This window comes from Ambystoma mexicanum, unplaced genomic scaffold (genome assembly GCF_040938575.1).
Source record: "Ambystoma mexicanum isolate Mex_15411 unplaced genomic scaffold, UKY_AmexF1_1 Mex_scaf60, whole genome shotgun sequence".
NCBI classification, from domain to species: Eukaryota; Metazoa; Chordata; class Amphibia; order Caudata; family Ambystomatidae; genus Ambystoma; species Ambystoma mexicanum.
The window spans coordinates 342,029-367,875 of NW_027182478.1; the positions used below are offsets into that span (position 1 = coordinate 342,029).

At 50.0% G+C, this 25,847-nt stretch overlaps 1 protein-coding gene across 1 annotated transcript in view; it reads right to left on the reverse strand.

Moving 5' to 3' along the window:
* LOC138562534 (vomeronasal type-2 receptor 26-like) overlaps positions 1 to 25,847 on the reverse strand; it is a 353,413-nt gene that overhangs the window by 80,105 nt on the left and 247,461 nt on the right. Inside the window, exon 4 of the mRNA XM_069642778.1 lies at positions 24,689 to 24,702. Coding sequence (XP_069498879.1) covers positions 24,689 to 24,702 — 14 coding nt within the window. The remainder of the gene's footprint in view (positions 1 to 24,688; positions 24,703 to 25,847) is intronic.

Below are 25,847 nucleotides of genomic sequence, written 5' to 3' on the forward strand. Positions count from 1 at the left end.
CAAAGAGCTCCAGCCAAGACTGCAGGGCTCCCATGCCACACAGCATGATTCACATAGCACACATTCCAAGCACACACCCTTACGTTTCTGCACCTATGGTGCAGTCAAAGAGCTCCAGCCAAGCCTGCAGGGCTCCCATGCCACCCAGCATGATTCACATAGCACACATTCCAAGCACACACCCTTACGTTTCTGCACCTATGGTGCAGTCAAAGAGCTCCAGCCAAGCCTGCAGGGCTCCCATGCCACTCAGCATGATTTACATAGCACACATTCCAAGCACACACCCTTACATATCTGCACCCATGGTGCATCCAAACACCTCCACCCAAGCCTGCCACACATTCCAAGCACACACCCTTACGTTTCTGCACCTATGGTGCAGTCAAAGAGCTCCAGCCAAGCCTGCAGGGCTCCCATGCCACTCAGCATGATTTACATAGCACACATTCCAAGCACACACCCTTACATATCTGCACCCATGGTGCATCCAAACACCTCCACCCAAGCCTACAGGGCTCCCATGCCACTCAGCATGATTCACATAGCACACATTCCAAGCACACACCCTTACATATCTGCACCCATGATGCAGAAAAACACCTACACCCAAGCCTGCAGGGCTCCCATGCCACTCAGCATGATTCACATAGCACACATTCCAAGCACACACCCTTACGTTTCTGCACCTATGGTGCAGTCAAAGAGCTCCAGCCAAGCATGCAGGGCTCCCATGCCACTCAGCATGATTCACATAGCACACATTCCAAGCACACACCCTTACGTTTCTGCACCTATGGTGCAGTCAAAGAGCTCCAGCCAAGCCTGCAGGGCTCCCATGCCACTCAGCATTCACAGAGCACACATTCCAAGCACACACCCTTACGTTTCTGCACCTATGGTGCAGTCAAAGAGCTCCAGCCAAGCCTGCAGGGCTCCCATGCCACTCAGCATGATTCACATAGCACACATTCCTAGCACACACCCTTACGTTTCTGCACCTATGGTGCAGTCAAAGAGCTCCAGCCAAGCCTGCAGGGCTCCCATGCCACTCAGCATGATTCACAGAGCACACATTCCAAGCACACACCCTTACGTTTCTGCACCTACCACCCAGCATCATTCACATAGCACACATTCCAAGCACACACCCTTACGTTTCTGCACCTATGGTGCAGTCAAAGAGCTCCAGCCAAGCCTGCAGGGCTCCCATGCCACTCAGCATGATTCACATAGCACACATTCCAAGCACACACCCTTACGTTTCTGCACCTATGGTGCAGTCAAAGAGCTCCAGCCAAGCCTGCAGGGCTCCCATGCCACCCAGCATGATTCACATAGCACACATTCCAAGCACACACCCTTACGATTCTGCACCTATGGTGCAGTCAAAGAGCTCCAGCCAAGCCTGCAGGGCTCCCATGCCACCCAGCATGATTCACATAGCACACATTCCAAGCACACACCCTTACGTTTCTGCACCTATGGTGCAGTCAAAGAGCTCCAGCCAAGCCTGCAGGGCTCCCATGCCACTCAGCATGATTCACATAGCACACATTCCAAGCACACACCCTTACGTTTCTGCACCTATGGTGCAGTCAAAGAGCTCCAGCCAAGCCTGCAGGGCTCCCATGCCACTCAGCATGATTCACATAGCACACATTCCAAGCACACACCCTTACGTTTCTGCACCTATGGTGCAGTCAAAGAGCTCCAGCCAAGCCTGCAGGGCTCCCATGCCACTCAGCATGATTCACATAGCACACATTCCAAGCACACACATTTACCTTTCTGCACCTATGGTGCAGTCAAAGAGCTCCAGCCAAGCCTGCAGGGCTCCCATGCCACTCAGCATGATTCACATAGCACACATTCCAAGCACACACCTTTACCTTTCTGCACCTATGGTGCAGTCAAAGAGCTCCAGCCAAGCCTGCAGGGCTCCCATGCCACTCAGCATGATTCACATAGCACACTTTCCAAACACACACCCTTACGTTTCTGCACCTATGGTGCAGTCAAAGAGCTCCAGCCAAGCCTGCAGGGCTCCCATGCCACCCAGCATGATTCACATAGCACATATTCCAAGCACACACCTTTACCTTTCTGCACCTATGGTGCAGTCAAAGAGCTCCAGCCAAGCCTGCAGGGCTCCCATGCCACTCAGCATGATTCACATAGCACACATTCCAAGCACACACCCTTACGTTTCTGCACCTATGGTGCAGTCAAAGAGCTCCAGCCAAGCCTGCAGGGCTCCCATGCCACCCAGCATGATTCACATAGCACACATTCCAAGCACACACCCTTACGATTCTGCACCTATGGTGCAGTCAAAGAGCTCCAGCCAAGCCTGCAGGGCTCCCATGCCACCCAGCATGATTCACATAGCACACATTCCAAGCACAGACCCTTACGTTTCTGCACCTATGGTGCAGTCAAAGAGCTCCAGCCAAGCCTGCAGGGCTCCCATGCCACTCAGCATGATTCACATAGCACACATTCCAAGCACACACCCTTACGTTTCTGCACCTATGGTGCAGTCAAAGAGCTCCAGCCAAGCCTGCAGGGCTCCCATGCCACTCAGCATGATTCACATAGCACACATTCCAAGCACACACCTTTACCTTTCTGCACCTATGGTGCAGTCAAAGAGCTCCAGCCAAGCCTGCAGGGCTCCCATGCCACTCAGCATGATTCACATAGCACACATTCCAAGCACACACCTTTACCTTTCTGCACCTATGGTGCAGTCAAAGAGCTCCAGCCAAGCCTGCAGGGCTCCCATGCCACTCAGCATGATTCACATAGCACACATTCCAAACACACACCCTTACGTTTCTGCACCTATGGTGCAGTCAAAGAGCTCCAGCCAAGCCTGCAGGGCTCCCATGCCACCCAGCATGATTCACATAGCACACATTCCAAGCACACACCTTTACCTTTCTGCACCTATGGTGCAGTCAAAGAGCTCCAGCCAAGCCTGCAGGGCTCCCATGCCACTCAGCATGATTCACATAGCACACATTCCAAGCACACACCCTTACGTTTCTGCACCTATGGTGCAGTCAAAGAGCTCCAGCCAAGCCTGCAGGGCTCCCATGCCACTCAGCATGATTCACATAGCACACATTCCAAACACACACCCTTACGTTTCTGCACCTATGGTGCAGTCAAAGAGCTCCAGCCAAGCCTGCAGGGCTCCCATGCCACCCAGCATGATTCACATAGCACACATTCCAAGCACACACCTTTACCTTTCTGCACCTATGGTGCAGTCAAAGAGCTCCAGCCAAGCCTGCAGGGCTCCCATGCCACTCAGCATGATTCACATAGCACACATTCCAAGCACACACCTTTACCTTTCTGCACCTATGGTGCAGTCAAAGAGCTCCAGCCAAGCCTCCAGGGCTCCCATGCCACTCAGCATGATTCACATAGCACACATTCCAAGCACACACCCTTACCTTTCTGCACCTATGGTGCAGTCAAAGAGCTCCAGCCAAGCCTGCAGGGCTCCCATGCCACTCAGCATGATTCACATAGCACACATTCCAAGCACACACCCTTACGTTTCTGCACCTATGGTGCAGTCAAAGAGCTCCAGCCAAGCCTGCAGGGCTCCCATGCCACTCAGCATGATTCACATAGCACACATTCCAAGCACACACCCTTACGTTTCTGCACCTATGGTGCAGTTAAAGAGCTCCAGCCAAGCCTGCAGGGCTCCCATGCCACTCAGCATGATTCACATAGCACACATTCCAAGCACACACCTTTACCTTTCTGCACCTATGGTGCAGTCAAAGAGCTCCAGCCAAGCCTGCAGGGCTCCCATGCCACTCAGCATGATTCACATAGCACACATTCCAAGCACACACCCTTACGTTTCTGCACCTATGGTGCAGTCAAAGAGCTCCAGCCAAGCCTGCAGGGCTCCCATGCCACTCAGCATGATTCACATAGCACACATTCCAAGCACACACCCTTACGTTTCTGCACCTATGGTGCAGTCAAAGAGCTCCAGCCAAGCCTGCAGGGCTCCCATGCCACTCAGCATGATTCACATAGCACACATTCCAAGCACACACCCTTACGTTTCTGCACCTATGGTGCAGTTAAAGAGCTCCAGCCAAGCCTGCAGGGCTCCCATGCCACTCAGCATGATTCACATAGCACACATTCCAAGCACACACCTTTACCTTTCTGCACCTATGGTGCAGTCAAAGAGCTCCAGCCAAGCCTGCAGGGCTCCCATGCCACTCAGCATGATTCACATAGCACACATTCCAAGCACACACCCTTACGTTTCTGCACCTATGGTGCAGTCAAAGAGCTCCAGCCAAGCCTGCAGGGCTCCCATGCCACTCAGCATGATTCACAGAGCACACATTCCAAGCACACACCTTTACCTTTCTGCACCTATGGTGCAGTCAAAGAGCTCCAGCCAAGCCTGCAGGGCTCCCATGCCACTCAGCATGATTCACATAGCACACATTCCAAGCACACACCCTTACGTTTCTGCACCTATGGTGCAGTCAAAGAGCTCCAGCCAAGCCTGCAGGGCTCCCATGCCAGATTCCTCACATCACCAGTACATATTCACTCCACCTGTATATATTCCTTCCTTATCCTCATCCTTGTCTATCTGTGTTTATCACTTCCTGAACATTATTATTTGTATTTCATTCTCCATTTCATCATTACTACCTGTACATTATATTCTACTGTCATTGTATATGTATTCTACCTATAGATGTGCATTATTTTTTGTAGCATCGCCTGTATGTTATCTTCTGCAACCATGTAACCTAAGCTTCGCATATTGAATACTGCTGCACCCTTATATCCTCGGGTCTGGTGAGCATTAGAAATGAATAAAACAAACAAACAAACAAACAAACATAGCACACATTCCGAGCACACACCCTTACATCTCTGCACCCAGGATGCAGCCAGACACCTCCACCCAAGCCTGCAGGGCTACAATGCCACACAGTACATGTGTGCTATGCAAATGCCTACATAAATTACAAAACATAACTTCCTTTCATTTTTCTTGCAGAATGTGGGGCACACTCAGGGCTGCGCTAGGATGATCATTATCATTAAAGGGGGCCCTAGCCAGCGTGAGCCCCTGTACTCAAGGTGGCCATGCTGGAACCAGCACGAGTGACAAGTTAACACCAGGCTAAGGGTAAGGTGGAACACCATTGCACATTGTGACCAGCCTTGGGTCATAGGTCATGCCATAGTCATCAAGGCATTGCTTCAGCGAGCCATGGTACCATAACACATTCTGAACAGGCTGGGGGCACATGGTTGCCATGACTCATTGTAAGTAGGCAGAGGGCAAAAGGGGTGCCATTGGGCACCATGACCAGGCTCAGGGCATAACACAATGAAGCCTGGTGCCCGAGGTTGTGTGGGTAAGTGTGCTAGCTGGGGTCTTTAGCGTGTGATGTAAGTGGGATTCATTATAATAGTAATCATTTTGTGATTTACATAAACCTGTCTGACAGACTCCTCCAGCTTCTAAGCACTTTAGTAATCAATGCCATTATTGTTACCGCTCCTGGTACTCAATTTGGAAACTTGGGGGGGGGGGGCGTGAATGCCCAAGTAAGCCGGACTGGGGTATCAAACCCATGGCATCAACTTGATCGCAAGGCCAGCAACTTGCGCTTGAGCCTTCCTCCCTGCTATTATGGTGACCATGGAAACCTGGGCCTGGTGTATCAATGCGTTGCTGCCCGCATAGCATCAAACCCATGGCGTCACCTTGTTGCACTTCAGCCTCTCTTCCGGCTGTTATGGTGGCCATGGAAGCCTGGGCCTGTACTCAAATAGGCACCCAGCCTCGGAAGAAGCTCCGCGTTGAGAGGCGGCAAAGGAAGAAATTGAATTTGAGCCACAACAGAAAGGAAAGAGAAATAACTATCCATAAGTGGCAATTGAAGAGCCTATGGGGAGAATTTGGAAGAACTAACCGCAAATCCCTTGAAAAACACCAGAACTTTGACGGCTAAAAATAGAAGAAGAAAAATGCCTTCTTACCCACACAGAGGAGGAGCATGGCTATCCTTTGTATTTCATGAAGACAAAACTGAAGGTTGTGATCTGGTCCTGAAGAAAGCCGTTAGACATGACAAAATCCGCTGAAACCGGTAGACCAATACTAAGTGTTCAGGATAATCCCCTGAACCCCAGGACTCTCAGACTATTCGAGCGCGTGGGTTGTTAAAACTGATTTTTTTGTCTGCACAGCAGTACTGCCTGCATCATTTCATACACTCAAGAGGGTGAGATTAAAAGAAAAAAACACTCACTCGAGTGCCTGGGTTTTAACTAGCAGCTAAGACAGGAAAGTAGTGAGTTAGGCTAGGGCCAGCCCATCTTCTAGCCCCTTTCCTAGATAGGCGTCAGATGAACAACCAAATGAGAGCTATTTAGACTTTCCGGAGATTTAGTGAGCCATAGGCACTGACACACCAGGCCCAGGCTTCCATGCTCGCCATAATAGCCGGGAGGAAGTTTTGAATAGAGGCTTCTGTTTGTTATGTGTGATAATATTGTGAGCCTCGGGTGGAAGCTGCCGCTCAAGAGCCCCCCACAGTGTTTTATCAAACTCATGGTATCACTTGATCGCAAGGCGAGCATGTTGTGCTTGAGTCTTCCTCCCGGCTATTATGGCTAGCATGGAAGCCTGGGCCTGGTGTGTCAGTGCGCTGCTGCACGCGTGGCATCACACCCATGGCATCACCTTGATCCCAAGGCGAGCATGTTGCTCTTGTGCCTTCCTCCCGCTATTATGGCGAGCATGGAAGCCTGGGCCTGGTGTGTCAGTGCGCTGCTGCACGCGTGGCATCATACCCATGCCATCACCTTGATCCGAAGGCGAGCATGTTGCTCTTCTGCCTTCCTCCCGGCTATTATGGCGAGCATGGAAGCCTGGGCCTGGTGTGTCAGTGCGTTGCTGCACGTGTGGCATGAAACCTATGACATCACCTTGATCCCAAGGTGAGCATTTTGTGCTAGAGTCTTCCTCCCGGCTATTATGGCGAGCATGGAAGCCTGGGCATGGTTTGTTAGTGTGCAGCTGCACGTGTGGCATGAAACCCATGGCATCACCTTGATCGCAAGGCGAGCATGTTGTGCTTGAGTCTTCCTCCCGGCTATTATGGCGAGCATGGAAGCCTGGGCCTGGTGTGTCAGTGCGCTGCTGCACGCGTGGCATCACACCCATGGCATCACCTTGATCCCAAGGCGAGCATGTTGCTCTTGTGCCTTCCTCCCGCTATTATGGCGAGCATGGAAGCCTGGGCCTGGTGTGTCAGTGCGCTGCTGCACGCGTGGCATCATACCCATGCCATCACCTTGATCCGAAGGCGAGCATGTTGCTCTTCTGCCTTCCTCCCGGCTATTATGGCGACCATGGAAGCCTGGGCCTGGTGTGTCAGTGCGTTGCTGCACGTGTGGCATGAAACCTATGACATCACCTTGATCCCAAGGTGAGCATTTTGTGCTAGAGTCTTCCTCCCGGCTATTATGGCGAGCATGGAAGCCTGGGCATGGTTTGTTAGTGTGCAGCTGCACGTGTGGCATGAAACCCATGGCATCACCTTGATCCCAAGGTGAGCATGTTGCGCTTGAGTCTTCCTCCCGGCTATTATGGCGAGCATGGAAGCCTGGGCCTGGTGTGTCAGTGCGTTGCTGCACGTGTGGCATGAAACCTATGACATCACCTTGATCCCAAGGTGAGCATGTTGCGCTTGAGCTTTCCTCCCAGCTATTATGGTGACCATGGATGCTTGGGCCTGGTGTGTCAGTGCATTGCATGCTATTTATTTTATTTGTTTATTGTGTTTCAGTATAAAACTTTACACATAATATCAGAAACATATATAAAAAAATTCTAAAGATATCAAATGTCATATTAAAAGTTTCATAAAATGTCATAAAATTATCTATAAATCGTACATAAAATCACAAGTAAATACCATGAGAAGCATTAAACATTGCTTATTTGATTAGTTAGTGCTTTGCCATTCTTTGCCCTCCTCGGCCTCATTGATCCATACTTCCAGCAACACTGATATACTGCTTTCATACCTATAGCATCGCACTAATTCCACTTTAACCTCATGGCTCGATGCATTCGGCAACACTAGTGCACCACTTTCGTACCTATAACATCATACTAATACAGATGCGATGCAAACCTCTCCCGGTTCCACCAGCGATTCGTTGTCTAATAGTTTGGAGGCAAACAACCACAGTCTGTATAAGTCAGTCTGCAGCTTTTTATTTTGCGTATTACAGCATCTTCTCCAGAAGTCATCCGTAGTAATGGTACGAAGCTCAGACACGTACTCACCCAAGTATTTTGTATAGTACAGGTCCATTGCCGGGCACTCGGTTAGAACATGTTGTTCTGTTTGTAAGCCGGCAGGTACGTTGGTCCCTCTGGATATTCATAGGCCTTCCCAGCATCTCCACAACAGGTAACCTATTCAGGCGGAGTAAAAGTAAGAACCTACGGAGGTGCTTAGAGGGGCAGATCGTATGATGCCTCTCAGCAATGAAACTGTAGGACCTCAGTGTAGATAAATGGGTAAAATTCCTCCCCGTGCCAAAGTTCAATTTTCCTATAAACCGCTTTAACTAGCTCGTTCAGGCCCTTTCCCCAGTCAGGAGACCATCCAAGCAACTCAAATAGTTCCAGAATGTTTTGTCTGTTATTGGACAGATCCAGGGGTGAGCCCATTTTTAGAACTGGGATAAAAATAGAGGTTTGCCTGGACATAGGGATTCGAGCTTCACATAATATTTGATCCCAAGGTGAGCATGTTGCTCTTGTGCCTTCCTCCCGGTTATTATGGCGAGCATGGAAGCCTGGGCATGGTGTGTCAGTGCGCTGATGCCCGCGTTGCTTCAAACCTATGGCATCACCTTGATCCCAAGGCGAGCATGTTGCTCTTGAGCCTTCCTGCCGGCTATTATGGTGAGCAGGAAGCCTGGCCTGGAGTGTCAGTGTGCTGCTGCCCACATGGCATGAAACCCATGGCATCACCTTGATTTCACAGCAAGCATTTTGCGCTTGAGGCTTCCTCTCGGCTATTATGGAGAGCATGGAAGCCTGGGGATGGTGTGTCAGTGCTTTGCTGCCCGCATGGCATCAAACCCATGGCATCACCTTGATCCCAAGGCGAGCATGTTGCGCTTGAGCCTTCCTCTCGGCTATTATGGTGAGCTTGTAAGCCTGGGCATGCTGTGTCAGTGTGTTGCTGTCCGCATGGTCTGCGGAGCTCTTCATGGCTCAGCTTCACAGTGTGGGGGGTTGCCATTGTCCCCCAGCTTTATTGGTTGGAGTGTGGTCTGTCCGAGACTCTTGGTGTGACGAAACTACCCGGTGATGTTGGTATTTGGGGTGTGTGTGGTGTTCCCGCTTCTCCCCTCGGAGGCGTTGGATGTTCTTCCCACAGTTCCGGGGGTACTTTCCTTAAGTGTGATATGTTTCTTGTTACTGTCTCTCCCCCTCGGGTAGCGGTGACCATGCTGTGGTTGGTGGTACTAACTGTCCATGGTTGAAGCTCGAAATTGAAGGACATTTTCTTAGGCGGTGCTCGGTTTCTGACGATGACAGTGTCCCCCGGGGTCAGTTCCCTGTGGCAAGCTCGTCTGGCAACGCTTTCCTGTTCTTTTCGCCTCAGCCGCGTGGCATCTATTGCTGGGATGTCCGGTTCTGGGGCTGTCCACTGGGGGTGTATAGGAAGTTCTGCTTGTATGGGTACCCTGAGCATGAGAGCAGCTGGGCTGATTCCCGTGTCAGAGTGCGGGGTTTGCCTGTGTGTTCTCAAAAACCGATATACCGCTTTCAACCAAGGGCGTCCTTGCTCCTTGGCGATCCTGATGACTTTATTGAGTGACCCCATGAATCGTTCAGCATCTCCATTTGCTTGGGGCCATCTTGGGGTAATTCGCTGGTGTTTGACGTTCACTTCCTTGAAATATTCGCGTAGTTCCTGACTGGTGAATGATGGTCCGTTGTCGCTCTTCACCTTTCTCGGAATTCCACGTGTGGCGAATATCTTCTCTAGCGTGAGGATAGTGGTTTCGGCGTTAGTGGATGCTACGTGTTCTACTTCTGGATATCTGCTAAACTCGTCGATCACCACGATTAGGTATCCTTCGCCGGCGATTGTGCAGTGGTCCATGCTGACTGCGTCCCAGCGTCTGCAGCTTCTAGGGACACTGCTAATCGGTTCAGGGTTTTCTGGTCTTCTGGATGCTTGACAGGCCGCGCAGGACTCCACTAGCTCCACTACCCTTTGCTGCATGTTCGGCATCCACATCCTGGACTTAAGGTACGCGGTAGTCTTGACGATGCCTTGGTGTCCACTGTGAGCTAGTCGGAGGGCTCTCTCCTCAAGAGACTCTGGTAATATGATTCAGTGTCCTTTTAGCAGTAGCCCATCCGGGGCCACCGAGAGTTCATGCCTGATCCCGAACAGAGCTCTGAGTTTGACCTGTGCCGGTGTTGTGCGTTGGGCTATCGACGTGAGGTAGTTCTTCCAATTCCCGGATTGGACAGCGGCAGTGGTGTGCTGTAGGATGGTGTCCGCCTCTGTCTCACACGCCACTTCGTGCAGGGTCAGGGCTCGCGGTCTCGCACTGGCAACTACCTGACAGACATGCTCCTCAGTTTCCTTCGCATGGCGTTGTTCATTGTCTGTAGCGGGCCTCGGGTGGCGGGACAGGTATTCCGCCGGGTTGTCTGATCCTGGGCGATATTCAACTTCGATATTGTAGGGCTGTAGTTGCAGCATCCATTTTTCTATGCGTGCAGGCGGATGAGGGGCAGAGCCTCGGAAGATCGGTATCAGAGGTTTGTGATCTGAAAAAACTTTCGCCTGCTTGCCTAGCAGGTACACTTTGAAGTGACGGCACCCCCACAAGATGGCTAGGGCTTCCTTCTCTATGTGTGCATAGTTCTGTTCGGGTTTTGTGAGTGCTCGACTGGCAAACGCGATGGGGAACACCTTCCCTTCATTGTCAGTTTGGGTTAACACTGCTCCCAGGCCAACCGGGCTGGCATCAACGAGGAGTTCAGTCTGCCTTTCTACGTTGAAGAAAGCCATGGTGGTGGAGGCGGACAGAGTGTCTTTAATTTGTTGGAACGCTTGTTGATGAGTCGCGGTCCATTCCCACTTCTGGTCTTTCTTTGTTAATTCTCTGAGTGGCAATGCTGGCAAGGTCAGGAATGAAACGTGCGCAGTAAGTCGCCATCCCCATGAAGCTCCTCACCTCTGAGGCTGATTGTGGTGCCTTGGTGTCTTTTATGTCTCGTACTTTGGACGGGTCAGGGGCCACACCTTCTGCGCTGAAAATGTAGCCAAAGAAGCATAGTTCATCTTTGTCGAATTCGCACTTTTCTGCGTTGAGGGTTAGGCCTGCTTCTTCTAGTCTCTTCAGGACTGCCGCTAGTCGTCTGTAGTGTTCTTTCTTGTTCGGTGCGTATACAAGGATATCATCACTGATGTTGGTGGTGCCTTCTAATCCTGCAATGACTTTGCGGATTTCGTGCTGGAACACCTCTGCAGCAGATGATTTCCCAAAATTGAGTCGTTTGTACCTCATTAGGCCGAGGTGAGAGGAAAAAGTAGTAATGTACCTTGATTCTCTGGATAATCTTAGCTGGTGATAGCCTGATCTGAGGTCAAGCTTACTAAAGACTGTTGCCCCGGTGAGGTCTACGATGAGCTTGTCTATTGTGGGGGTTACGTGGCGTTCTCTTCCGATGGCTACGTTAGGAAGCCTCATATCTATGCATATTCTTACCGCGTTTGGCTGTTTGGGTTTCTGGGCTACTACCATGGGCGAAACCCACGGGGTCGGTCCAGATGTTCTATCTATGATTCCTGCTTCCTCGAGCTTGGCTAGTTCTTTCTCCACAGCGCCTCTCAGGTGAAATGGAATCCATCGGTGTTGCACTGCCTTCGGTTCAATGGTGGGGTCTATGTGGAGCTTGATGGTTCTCCCCTTTAGGCCTCCAATGCTCTGGAATAGTTTTCTGTGTCGTTGTAGTAGGTTGCTGAGTTTGTTGTGTTTGAGGTCGAAAGCGAAGTGTATTAGTTTCAACTTCTCCACTGTTTTGCAGCTCAATAGCGTCTCGCATCCGGCATCCACTACGTAGATGCGTGCACGGCAGTTGATGTTCTTGTGGGTAAAGTCTGACTTGAAAGATCCTTGCACGGGCAGGGGTCTCTTACATCCGTAGGTATACAGCCTGACTTTTTTCTCGTGGAGATTGGGCTTCGGGTGAAGTCTGTTGAATGCTACTACGGGCATGACGTTCACAGTTGATCCAGTGTCGATGACTACTTTTAGCGGTTCCCCGTTGGAGAGGACTGTGCATGATGGTCTCTTCCTCCGTCGAGACCGATGTGGTTCAACAGCTGATATTAGGTGTACACGATGTACTTGTCTACTTCCTTTTTTCCGTCTTCCCTTGTCTCTCCTTTCGGGGGATGTGCTACTATCGCTGTCGTCACTGTCGCTCGTGTCTGGGGACCTTTGGGAATCATCAACGGCTCTGGCTTTCCCTTTTCGTGCTTGTTGGGAAGAAGATTCTCTGGGTGCGAACTTCTTCCGGCGCTCTTGTGTTGGTCGTGGGGCCGTGTCTTTGTCGCTCCGGTTCGGCGGGTTTAGGCAGACTGCGGCGTAGTGGTTGAGGCGATTGCATTTTCTGCACGTGGATCCCCATGCGGGGCAGGATTCGCCTCTGTGCCATGGACCTCTGCACCATTTGCAGGTCCTGTCTCTCCCCTGTGATGGGTGGGGTTTCTGACCTTGTTTCGTGCGATTGCTCTGGTGTCTGGAGATGGCTGCGACATCTTCTGTGGGTCCGGGGCTGTCCATTGGCAGTGTTTGGATCGCTGATTCCATTATCGCTACCTGGTCTTCTGTTTGTTCGCAGAGGCGCGCCATCTCGAGGATACGGGACAGGCGTATGTTTCTCTCAGATAGTATGGCCCTTCATAGTTTTTCAGAGGATATCCCATTGATGATCTGGAGACGGATCGCAAATTCTTCGTCCGGGAATTTACAGCCTACCGCCATTTCATGAAGGCGAGCGTGAAATTTGTCTACTGTTTCTTTCTCCCGTTGCCTTGCCATGCAGAAATGGAAGCGCTCGTAGTCTGGGTTGAGATCGGGTTTGAACATATTAGTGAGCATGGTTTTGGCTGCGTCATAGTTGTCGTACTTTCCGCGGTTCGGGGTAGCATTTAATAGGCGCAGGGCAGCTGCTCCGATGTTGAGTAGGAGGAAAGTGCGCTTCTTTTTCGCCACGGTAATGTCTCTGGCGTCGAGATGCATTTCGAATTGTTGAAGCCAGATTTCCCATCTGATAGCAGCTCCTGTGGTGAATGGGTCAAATGGTGGCATAAATGTTGTCTGTGTTGGGTCAGGGTGATCTGTGGTGAGACTCCTGGAGGATGAACTTGTGCTGGCCCTCACGGGGCTGGTACTTGGGCTGGACATGTTCTTAGCAGCTTCCGGGCGCAGTCTTTAGGTGGCGGTGCCAGAAGTGTCTCCTCAAGACAGTTGGGGCAATGCTAATGGCACGTGTTAGATAGGGTGCCTGCGCTGTACCTGCACTGTCTTCTCTGGGAGATGCATGCGAGGAGTTGCGGTCGATGGTTACCCTCGCGGTGTGTAGCCCCATAGAGTGAAGATTCAGACATGTGGATGTGGCTGCAATCGACGCGTGGTGGGGGTCGACACTCCGCGTAATACGCGGTTCTCCTGGACTTTTGGTCGAGGTGCCGGCGGGCCGTGGGGCTGTCACGTGGTTTTGCGGGGTTAAACGTTGGAGGCGTGTGCGGAGGAGGCGCGGTCCAGTATAGATTCTTCTACCGGCCTCGTCGCCAGTGTGATGTTGCGTGCGGCGGTTCCCCCGCTTGGCGCTGAAGCTTGGGCAGGCCTGCCCGACAACGCTGCGCAGGGGCGGGCCGCAGCACAGAAAGGACACAACTCATTCGGGGGGTGCTTAAACCCGGACTGGCGTCCTCCCGCCAGTTCCGGTGATTCCTTTATTTTTACCGCGTGTCACGTGACCTTGCCGTAACAGGGCACGTGACACCACACTGTTAACGCACAGGCCCGGGTAACAGTTGCAGGGAGGGGCAACGCGGCTACTCATATGTGCTGCGGGAGCACCCGCTTGGAAAAGATACAACCAGCACGCATTTGGTCCTGGCACTGGGCTGAGAGAGTACCTACGCCGCATTCGAGGGCGGAAAGTGCCCCACTCCCCCTCTTCAGACTAGAAAACGGGTCCGCGCCGGCCGGGAACACAGGGGTCGGCGGTTAAGGAGAGCATCCATCATCACGGGGGCTCCCCACCCGCCGTCTAACTATCAAAGGAGCGAATCCACTTTGCATTGCATCAGACCCGAAACGTTAGTGTGGAGATCACAGGCATCCCCCAATACCATAGGGGTTGCAAGGGGACACACAGGAGGTTTGAAGGCGCCTACATTGGGCCGGCCCCACATGCCAAGAACACGTGATCCTGGTGTTGGGCCTGCCTCAGAGTCACTGGACACACCTAGGTAAAGCAGGGCAGGAATCGCACCCTGAGGCCACCACCCCAGGATAAGAGCCTCTGGACCTCACCCCCCAGCAGTGGCTGGTGACAAAGGGGATTTTGGCGGGCATAAATCAGACACCACAGAATTGGGCAAGACTCGGATCCAAACTCAGGCCCAAACTTGGCGACAAGTGGGGGAGGGATTGAGGGCGCCATTAAGCCCGAACTCTAGGAAGAGAGGATATTCACCCACAATGTCAGGAATCAGGGGCAAGGCTGGCGGACACAAAAAGCCCCCATCTAATACCCCCAGAGAGGGTCCCCTGCAATGCTGCTGGTGTAAGGAAACTGACGAAGAGGACCCCCCCCCTTGACACAAGAGGAGCATACACAGCAGGAGGCCCCAACCCTGAATGCAGCCACAGAGAAGGGCCGGTATTACCCAAATTGACCTTTTACAATTGACCTTTTGCACAATTGACCTAATTATAGGGGTCCTAATTGACCTTCTGCACATTTGACCTTTATATTATTTTAGTTTGTTTATATATGTATTGGGTTCGTTTTGGATTATAAATAATATAAGGGGATTGGGTGGAGGGTTGCAGGGGGTTTTGGATTGGGTGAGGGGTTGTGGGGGGTTTCCCGCCACCGCAGCAGCCCAGGAAGCCGCCCAGGGGGCAAAACATTTAACTGTAAGCTAACAATATACAATATACCATCGCAAGGATCGAGGAAGTGTTACATTTTTGCCATGAAGGATGGAGGATGGGAGAGCACGGACCGCTCTCTTGAATATCCACCGGGGGTATAGGACACCCCCCACAAAGGCCCTGGGAATCCAGGTGGGTCTCGCCCCTTCTCAAGACGGAGGGGGGCTTGCATAGGTGCACAGACCCGCCACTGGGCACGGGGTGGTTGGGGAGGGATATGGAGAAGTTGGGTACTGTTGGGGGGAGGTGGGTTGAGGCTCAAGTTGGGGTAGAGCCCAAGGGAACACTGATCCAGGGAGCCTTGCATACACGCACAAGATCTCACATGCAGGGATGATTAAACTCCTCTTGATGAACATTAGGGGGCTAAACACCTCGGTGAAACACAAAAAGCTGAAAAGATTTGTAGCTCAACATGCACCGGACATAATCACATTGCAGGAAACGCACATCAGGAAAGCGGATGCTAACTGTCTCAGGTTGGGCGAGTTTCGTATTGTAGTCCAGGTGAATGCAGAGTCTAAAGCAAGAGGGGTACTAGTGGGGATTAGATTAGAAAGGGGCTAACAGCGCAAAATATGGCAACAAAAGCAGATAAGGAAGGCAGATGCGCTTTTGTTACGCTGACGGTAGCCAATCTCCTACTCACACTGGCCTCGGTCTCCGCCCAAAACTCCGGGCAAGATGGGTTCTTCCGAGCAGCCTTAGCAGACTTTGAGTGCTTTGCACAGGGGGAGATTATTCTGGCGGGGGATTTCAATTTGGCCTGGGACTCCAAAGGGATAGGACCAATGCCCCCCACCACCTGCAGGCACCTCCAACACTGGCCCTAAGGACGAAGATGGAACACCTACCGCTTTCAGACCAATGACTAGCACTGAAGGGGGCCGATTCAGATTACACGTTTTACTCTCACGTACACCAAAGCTTCTCCCTTATAGATTGCATATGGGGATCCACCACTCTAGTAGGTAGGACCCACTCCATTCACACATTATCGATCACTCTTTCAGATCATGCACCTCTTTTAGTGGCATTAAAGTGTAGCGCACCCCGACAGGGTCTCCGCCGGTGGACATTTGCGAGGGTCGCTCTCTCTGACGTTGCTATTCGGGCGGATGTAGAAACAAAGATCAGGGAATTCTTCGATATGAATGGGGATACGGGATTGTCGGATGCTATGGTATGGGATGCCTTCAAGGGGATCTCATTGCTCGGCACGCTCAGTGACAATACCAGAAGCACGCAGTGGAGACCCAGCTAGAAAAAGAGCTCCAAGACACTATGGGGAGGATGACTAGTTATCCCACAAGAGCTTTATGCAGAGAATTCCAGCAGGTACGCAGTAATAAAATTGCGGCAAAAAAGTCATCTGCACAAAAAATCGTGGAAAAAATACTGTGATTTGACCCGGTAAAGGTGTACCCCATTATACCATTTAAGGGGAGGAGGAGTTGCAGGGGTGTCCCCCGCTCCCCTTAAATTGTATAATGGGTCCAGTGGTTGCGGGGGTGTCCCCTGCATCCATTACATGGATTGCGGCCGCAAAACCACTGCCTTTTTGACAGATTTCTTGTGTAAACAGCAATGATTGCTGCGATTTTAACACATGGAACCCTCCAGCATATCAGGGGCAGTTGAACATGCTTCAGACAGAAAAAGTTGAATGGGGTCTCTTGGCACTCAAACATAAATACTAGGTACATGCTAACAAGGCGGACCGGGTGTTAGCTAGACAACTGAAGCAGAAAGCCACCGTTCACACAATTACAGGGATTATATCCCCCCCAAGGCGAGACACTTCACGCTACCCAAGATATTGCGGCCCAACTCGCCACATACTACGAGAACCTATATAGATCCGATGGTCCAGATGAGGGCGACCAAAAGGACTATCTCAGATCAGTCCCTCTTCCCCAAATCTCGATCATAGACAGCAAGGTCCTGGAGGCGGATATCACTCAGGAGGAAGTTCTCCTATCAGCAGATTTTAGCCCCCTAGATGACAAATCTCTTTAACACCTTTGCAGGGAAGATTACCCGACAATGGAAGAGACAGAAATCCTCTTATTCCCAAAGCCAAACAAAGATCCCTCACAATGCGGCTTGTACAGACCAATTGCATTAATCAACATAGATGCAAAAACCTATACGCGAGTTCTGGCCATTAGACTGCAGAGACTTTTACCAAAACTCATACATCCCGACCAGTCCGGGTTTATCAGGCAGCGACAGACGCACAACATCAGCAGAAGGGTCTGCCACATTTTAGAAAAGACGCAGAAAAAGGGAACCCCAGCGGTCCAACTATCCTTAGACGCTAAAAAAGTGTTTGACCAGGTGGAGTGGTCATTCTTGTTTAACACTATGCGGAAACAGGGCGTGGGGCCGAAGTTCATAGCGTTGGCTAGAGCGAATAATTGTAACCCTTAGGCCCGCATCCTTGTGAATGAGGAACTGTAGTCGCAGATAAAACTGTCTATGGCTACTAAACAGGGGTGCCCACTGTCACCCCTTCTATTTGCACTCTATTTAGAAGCACTTTTAGCAACCATACGATTAAACAAGGACATTAAGGGCATACCATTTGGGTGAGCGGAGTATAAGGTATGGGCGTACGCCGATGATATGCTGCTGACCCTGGGTACGCCGGGAACCTCACTGCCAGCGGTGATTAAAGACAAACAGAGGTTTGGGGAAGTGGCAGGATTGAAGGTGAATCTGGCCAAATCCGAGATACTGAACCCAACACTGAAGGGGGACGAGATCACACAAACCAGAGAATCCTTCCAATTTAGATGGGTGCAATCAAGCCTAAAGGTATTGGGGATCCAAATAAAACCTGCGATCAGGGGCCTCTACAATGCATTAAAATGATGGTTCTCCCAAAGATTCTCTACCCCTTTCGAGCCCTCCCATAGGCAGTCCCAGAATCATACTTCTGCACCTTATACAAATATATCAGCGCGTACATTTGGAATAAGAAACCCCAACGGGTGGCGATGAATACACTGCTCCTGCCGACCAAGAAAGGTGGGTTAGGCTTCCCAGATCTTCGGGCGTATTACAAAACGGCCCAAATCAGAGTAATGAAAGACTGGTTCGCCGCCGACTCGGGGAAGGTGTGGTGACAGATGGATCAAGCAGTGGTTGGCGCCGCACTGGGGGAAGTCCTTTGGTTACATTAGGACCGTCGGTCACCCAATATGCACAAATCCGAGATCACTGCATTAGTGGAGCAGCACTGGGATTGGCTAGCAAGGGAAAACAGTTTACCACCTTTCCCTCCACGTACGCTCCGATATGGGGAAACCCAGACTTCACTCCAGGGATCCCAGAGGGTGGGTTTAAGAAATGAAAGGAAGCAGGTTACACCAAAATACGGGACATGTTCGAAGGCCAGGACATAAAATCCTTCACTCAATGTAAGGAGGAACTGGGGTTAGCAGAAGTAGATAGAATGCAATATCTTCAACTATGTAATTGGCTCATGGACCCAAAGATAAGGGTGGGGGCAACTAGACCCTTAACACCTTTTGAGAAGTTTCTTATAACGGACCCCAGATATAAACACCACACTTCCAATATACACAAGCTCTACCAAACAGCGAACCACACCGTGACCATCGGGCGCCCCAACTACATGCGGGCCTGGGAGGAGACACTAGGGGAAACGATCCAAGAGGAAACTTGGGAGGAACTATGGCAACATATCCCGAAACTCACACAAGCTATTCAGAAAAGGGAGTTTTGGTACAAACTGATGACACAATGGCACTACACACCGTTGAAATTGAAAAAAGCTATACCCTAACACAGGGGGGAGATGTTGGAGGAATTGTGTAGGGGAGGGGGACTGGCAACATATATAATTATTATTTTTTTTCTTTTTTTTTATATATATGGCGAGGATGAGGCGAATTGCAAACCTACTGGAATCCAATTGATCACCATATGCATGAGATGTTTCGAAGCAACCCTCAGAGGGGCCTGGGGGAAGGAATCTTAGGCCTACACATACCTGGTTGGAACCAGTGGGCAAAACCCACTAAGAAAGCGCATATGATTCTATCCCTCTCCGCACTACTGGTCATCGCCCAAAAATGGAAGATGAAGGATCCGCCCACGGTGCACGACTGGTTCTCGAATATCTGGCACTTCACAGCTCCTGAATGGATGTCGTATACTTTGCAAGGTGCACAAGCGAAATTTTCAAAAGACTGGGTTTTAGTTATGGAGTTTTTGAACGAGGACTTCAGGAAAGGATTTTGTCCACACACTCTGCGCATACTGGAAATCGGGTGAATCAAGGTCTGCGGCCGCCCTGGATCGGAGGGTGCGAGGGGGGTTGACGGGAGGGACCGGGTTATTTAGTTCATTGTAATGTTGATGTGCTTGTTTATGCATAAGAAAATCAATAAAAAGAATAGAATATTTTTTTTTAAAAAAATGCGAAGAAAAGGAGACTAGAGAAAAGCTGTCAATGGAAGACAATGAAGTGTGACCAAGGAAGGGGCAATGTGTGGGTGAGGTGAGGAGGAAGTACAAAAAGCACAAGAATGGCGACAATAAAATACAGATTGCAGTGAAGCAGGAGCACAGGCAGGCACCCCGACACAAGACAACAATGGGAGTGAAGATGACAACAGGCAGGGGTCAGAGTAAGTATCTTGGCAGCCCAGGAGGTAAGAAGTGGCAGAATGTGTGACTATTGTAAACTTGGTAATGGCAGCCCGAGGAAGAGTAGAAATGTGATGAGAGGCAGCGAGAGACAAGTCAAAGGTAAAGCAGAAGAAGGGGATCCAGGATAGAAAGACATGGCAGATGGAGGAGGACAAGCATTGATAGAAGGGAAGGACAGAAGAGGATCTCAGTTTAGCAAGTGTTAAGGTAATGAGAATGTAACACACGCAAGCATTCTGTTATCCAAATCAGCTGGCTATATGTGTTCTTAATTAGATGGGTCCAGCAGGGTTAGAAGTAGACAGGTTACTGTTGCAGTGAGAAGCCCATACGTGTGAAACCAGATTGTGGCCCAGGCAGCTCCAGTAGCGATGGTGATTCTTAAGTCCTTCCCTTTCGAACAGAGGGTCACTCACGCTACTTAGGTGGCAGCTAGAGGATATCTGGGTAGAGTCCCCTTCACCAGATCAACTGTCTCTCTTCCCTACTTCTCCACTTGATTCCTCTTTTCCTCCTCCATTACCCGTCTCTCACTTCTTCTCTCCTCTTTCTGACTGTCTTTCCTCCATTCTATGTCAAGACTGGAGGTGAGAATTATGCTTCAACTTATTATTTATTCCTGTCTCCAGCAGTTTCAACAAACTCAACATTTTCCATATTGAAGCACATTTTTTTTAAACTACATTTCCCTTCAAATCTAGTCCTTTCTGTAGTCCTTTCCGAGCCCTGTCACATGCTCATAGTCCTTCCTGAGGTATCAGGTAATAATATCGCCATATATATGGTCGCCGTAAATAATATCGCCGGGAAAATGTTGTGGCGATAAAAAAAAAAAAAAAGTTTGGTGGTTGCGGGGTTGTCCCCCGCATGGTCCATGCAATAATGTCGCCACAAAAAACAGCAATTTTTCGGCGATATTTTTGCATGGTGAGATTTTTGTGGCAACATTATTACATGGAACCCTTCCTGATCCCTCCGTCCTCCTCGTTTCCTGCTCTTCAAGCAGATAAGTACCTTTACATTATAACTGCGATATGCACGAAAGATAGAGAGTTTAATTACACAGTATTCAGAGCTAGCACGCGCAGCATGTATATTTATGAGAGAGCGCTGAGGTGTTAATAGAGCTATTGCTACAGAGCAACATTCGGAGAGCGTAAGTAGAATTTTTCACAGGCGACAGATAGCTGGAGGTAGCATGGCCCTCGGGGGCTCAGCAACCTCTGCGAAATACAGAGCGAAGGCCCCCTCTGATGAGAAGGCGCAGCCTGAGGAGAGCGGCGCCCCCCACCCTTGGAGCAGCCGAGCACTCGCGTACAGAGCCCGCCAATAGGCACAGAGAACACTCCCTAGTCCCAACAGAGTTCATTGGCAGAACGAGGGAGCATAGCGGCCCCCACCCTTGAGGGGGCAGAGCCACACAATTAGCACAGTGACAAATGAACTGAATCTCTGGCGAAATTTACAGGCAACCGAAAACAGCAACTCGCACACGCCAGAACACCTTATTAACCCCCGAGAAGGTGGAGAAAGAACGCATAACATGACAGAGCTCAGGCTGGACTCCAACAAGGCAGGTCAGAGGTCGCACGTTAACCAGCAAGCTAAATTAGGTTAGCAGAGTCGCGGCCAGGCCGCCCAAGAACACAGCAGGGCAAGCTGCATCTCAATAACTCGCACAGCGAGATTACAGCTCAGCAATATGGAGCAACAGGTGCAAGCCACGTACAATTACCCACAGCGCAGAGTGGACGTGCCACATACACCTGAGAACAGGTAGCTAAGGCAAAAGCACCCCAGGAGCAATGGCAGAATTTGACTGGAGCAAAGAGGAACAGGCGGAAGACCTGGCTCACAGCTTCAGGGAGGTGCTAGGAAACTCGCTGATGGAAGCAGTGACGCAAGGGGTGAGACCCCTACAAGACAGACTGGCTACGATTGAGTCCTTTTTAAGCCAGAAAACAAGCACTGAGGAACAAAAGAGTGCGTCCACAAAGGCCACACCAGATGGCCCACAGGGGTGTAACGGGACCCGGAAGAGGAAGGCCTCTTCTGACCCCTCGGGTCAACTTGACGGGGCAGACTCAGAGGCCCCAGAGGCTCCCGTTGCTTTCAAGAATCTCAAAGACGCATTTATTTGCAGGTCGGTGGTGCCAAGCCTCACAACAACCGACCCAGAGTAAGACAGTATGGGAAATGAAGGGCGAGACTCAGAAGAAGAGCCACCAGAGTCACCACGTTCGTCCGAGGCAGAGGAAGACGGAGAGGAGGAGGATGACCCACAGCCCCCCACGAGGAAGAGATTGAGGAAAGAGAAGAACATTGAGGACTCTGATGAGATATCCCGATATGTTCGAGCCCGAATAAATTAAGAACCCCAAGTCTTCGGACTGTCAGCCATCACCAGGGGTGACCAAATGTATGACCCAGAGACTACGTAAGGCACTCGAGAAGGAAGCGAGACAACGTATGAGGATGCCCCAGACCAGTATTTCCTGGAAAGCGCCAGAACTGGATTTCAAGATGCTAGCCTTTGTATCGAAAACATCCAGAGATCCCAGGAAAGGTACAAATAGGTCCTGAAGAAGTTGTCAGGAGAAGGTCCTCGACCAAGCAGGGCCACTGGCCAAGATCATGGACCTGGTAGAACGGTCCCGGAATACAGGGGAAGAAGTAGACCCAGAGATATTATCGAACTGGGCGCAGAGAGCAGTGTGCCTACTATGCAACGCCAACTGCGCTATCTCCTCAGAGAGGAGAGGAGGGCTCCGTTTGAAGATTTATCTCAAGTTAGGAGACCTAGCCTCATACGAAGCAGGTGAGGCAGCCCAAGGGCTCTTATTTGGTGAAACATTTGGAAAGGAAATGGTAAAATTCATGGGGACATATACCTTAATGGAGAAAAGCCCAAGCATCCATCCGGAAAATATTCCCAGGCACGGTTTTCACCGGGACCGGGCACTATAGGGGTTGAGTGCCCGGTCGCTTTCAGGGTACAAGAAGACCTCAAACGAACAGTGCCCACTACTGGGACAATAGACAACAAGATACCGTCTTCCCCGCAAGAGGCCGATGAGGTAGAGGACCGGGAAGAGGACACAACTTCCCCACAGGTGAGGCATACTGCATACCCACCAGTAGGAGGGAGGACGTGAGAATGTTGACTAAACTGGCATGTGCTTTCCAGCAACGCCTGGGTACTACAGACAGTCAAAGGACTACAGCTGGAATTTATACAGGAGCCACACCAAGCGCGAATTCACCCGCCGATATATATGGCCCAAACGGAGAGAATAAGCCTACACAGCGATCTTCAGCGCCTAGCGCAGAAGAAGGCTATCGAGCCGTGCACCGGCACACAGAGATTCGTCAGCAACATGTTCCTGGTACACAGCAAGGAGAAGATCAGGCCCGTGATAAATTTAAGGGAATTGAACAGCTGGGTGGTTTATCACCACTTCAAGATGGAGGGGATCCAGCAGCTGCGGGACACGCTAAGTCAGGCAGATTGGCTCACACGAATAGACTTGAAAGATGCATATCTCGGGATCCCAGTTCAAGAACAATACCATCCTTTCCTAGCATTCGTTTGGGACAAACGATATTTGCAATTCACGACAATGACGTTTGGTCTAGCATCAGCCCCGTGGGCCTTCACGAAACTCATGAGACTGATAGCAGCAGCGATTAGGGAGAAAGAGATTTGTATGATTATTTACCTAGACGATATCCTACTCATGGCTGACAACAGAGAAACGCTGCTTTATCAGACGAGATGGGTGAAGAACCTCCTCTCGTCCCTAGAAGAAGTCAGACACGATCCCGACAATGCAGATAGACTTTCTCGGGCTTTGTCACAGACACCAAGACAGCTTCACTGGAACTACCAGCCAGGAAAGTTAGAGACATCAAGAGAGAGATCAGGAGTTGTCTGGACAAGAGTACCGTATCACTGAGGATGATAGCGAGGATCGTGGAGCTACTAGCAGCACCGATACAAGCGATCTTTCCAGGGCCCCTAAATTATCGGGCCTTACAAAGACCAAAGATAAAACACCTACAACAAGGATTAAAATATAAGCAGACATTACCCCTAGACGCAGAATCCAGAACAGAGTGAACCGTTTTAAGTCCTTTAAGTTTAGTTTAGTTTAGTTTATTTATTTGTAGAGCGCGCTAAACCCTGAGGTATCTAGGTGCTTTAATCTTGAGTACAAAGTTACAAAATAATTACAAACAATGGTAGAAATGAAAATTACAAAGTAGTTGACTTAGGTTACAGAACAAGTGAGGAATCCTAAAGTTACAACAGTGGCATATACAAAATTACATAGTAATTGACTTGGGTTACATACCCAGTCTGGAGAACGTTATAAGATAGTTTATGTGTAGTTTGGCAGAATGGATAATAGGTTAATTTTGCTGAGTGAATAGCCAGGTTTTTACGTTGTTTCTGAAAGCCTAGAAGGAGGGTTCTGCTCTGAGAGTGTTGGGCAAAGCTTTCCAGAGCTTGGCCACAAGGACAGGGAAGCTGGAGCTGCCTGCTTTTTGTAATTTGTAAAATGGGATGTTGAGGCGATGTCAGGTATTTGACTCATGTGGGTCTAGAAGAGTGGCTCCTATTGAATTTATCTGAAAGGTATTTTGGGGCCGAGTTGGACAGGCATTTATGGGTAATCACTAGAGTTTGCAGAGCAATTCTGTCTCGCGCTGGTAGCCAGTGTAGGTCACGCCTGAAAGCTGAGATATGGCTACATCTAGGGATATTTAGGGATGATCTGAGCGTGTTGTTCTGCAGCACTTGGAGCTTGTTTAGGTTGCGTTCATTGGTACCTAGGTAAAGAGTGTTGCAATAATCAATCTTGGATAAAATCAAAGCTCTAGCAAGCGTGATGCACCTGTTGGTGGAGAGGTACGGTTTGCAGGCATTGATCAACTTAGTATATGTAGTTGATGAGGCGGTTACATTAATTTGCCTGTAAAAAGATAGAGTGGAATCTACGTACATTTTAACCTCACTGGAGACCTTAATGCAGTTCCCATCAATGTTAAATGATTTGTAGAGCAAATCTAACTTGTTTAGTCGTGGTTGAGAGTCTATGATTAACAGCTCTGTCTTGTTGCCATTTAAGTAAATGCCGTTGGTGGCCATCCACGGAGATAGGAACTGGGTCTGCTGTAGGAGAGAAGACCCTCATGTTCCTGTTGGCTAGAAAGGATTGGATCCAGGTAGCGGCATTCATAGAGAAAGCGGCTGCAGAGGTCAAGTGTTTGGTTAGGATCTGGTGGTCGATCAGATCGAAAGCTGCTGAGAGGTCAAGCAGCCGTAGGATGGCGATATTGCCTTTATCCTTTAACTCATCCATTTGGATTTTTAAATCAAGGAGGGCAGTTTCAGTACCATGTCTAGCTCTGAATCCAGATTGATGCAAGCCTTAAAGGTTGTTGTCTTCCAAGTGCTTTTGTATCTGGAGGTAAGCCGCTCTATCAATGATTTTCAAGATGAATGGAACTATGGTAATGGGCCTGTAGTTGTCGGGGTATTAGGATCTAGGTTGGGTTTTTTGAGCAGAGGCATGACCCAGGCCTCCTTAAGATTGTCCGGGACTGAGCTAGATTCAAATGAAGCATTAATCAAAGAGGTTATGAATGGCGCAAGCTCTTTTGTTCCTTCCTTTATAGCCGTGGCTGGGCATATATCCAAAGGCACCTAGAAGGTTTTAAACTGGCTATGATGTCTTCCACTTCTTGAGTAGTGACTGGTGTGAATTGGAAAGGCTGACATGGTATAGGCTGTGAGTTCTGGGGGTTGTTGATGTTAGTGATCAGATTCAGACTGTGCTTTTTAGCCTCTA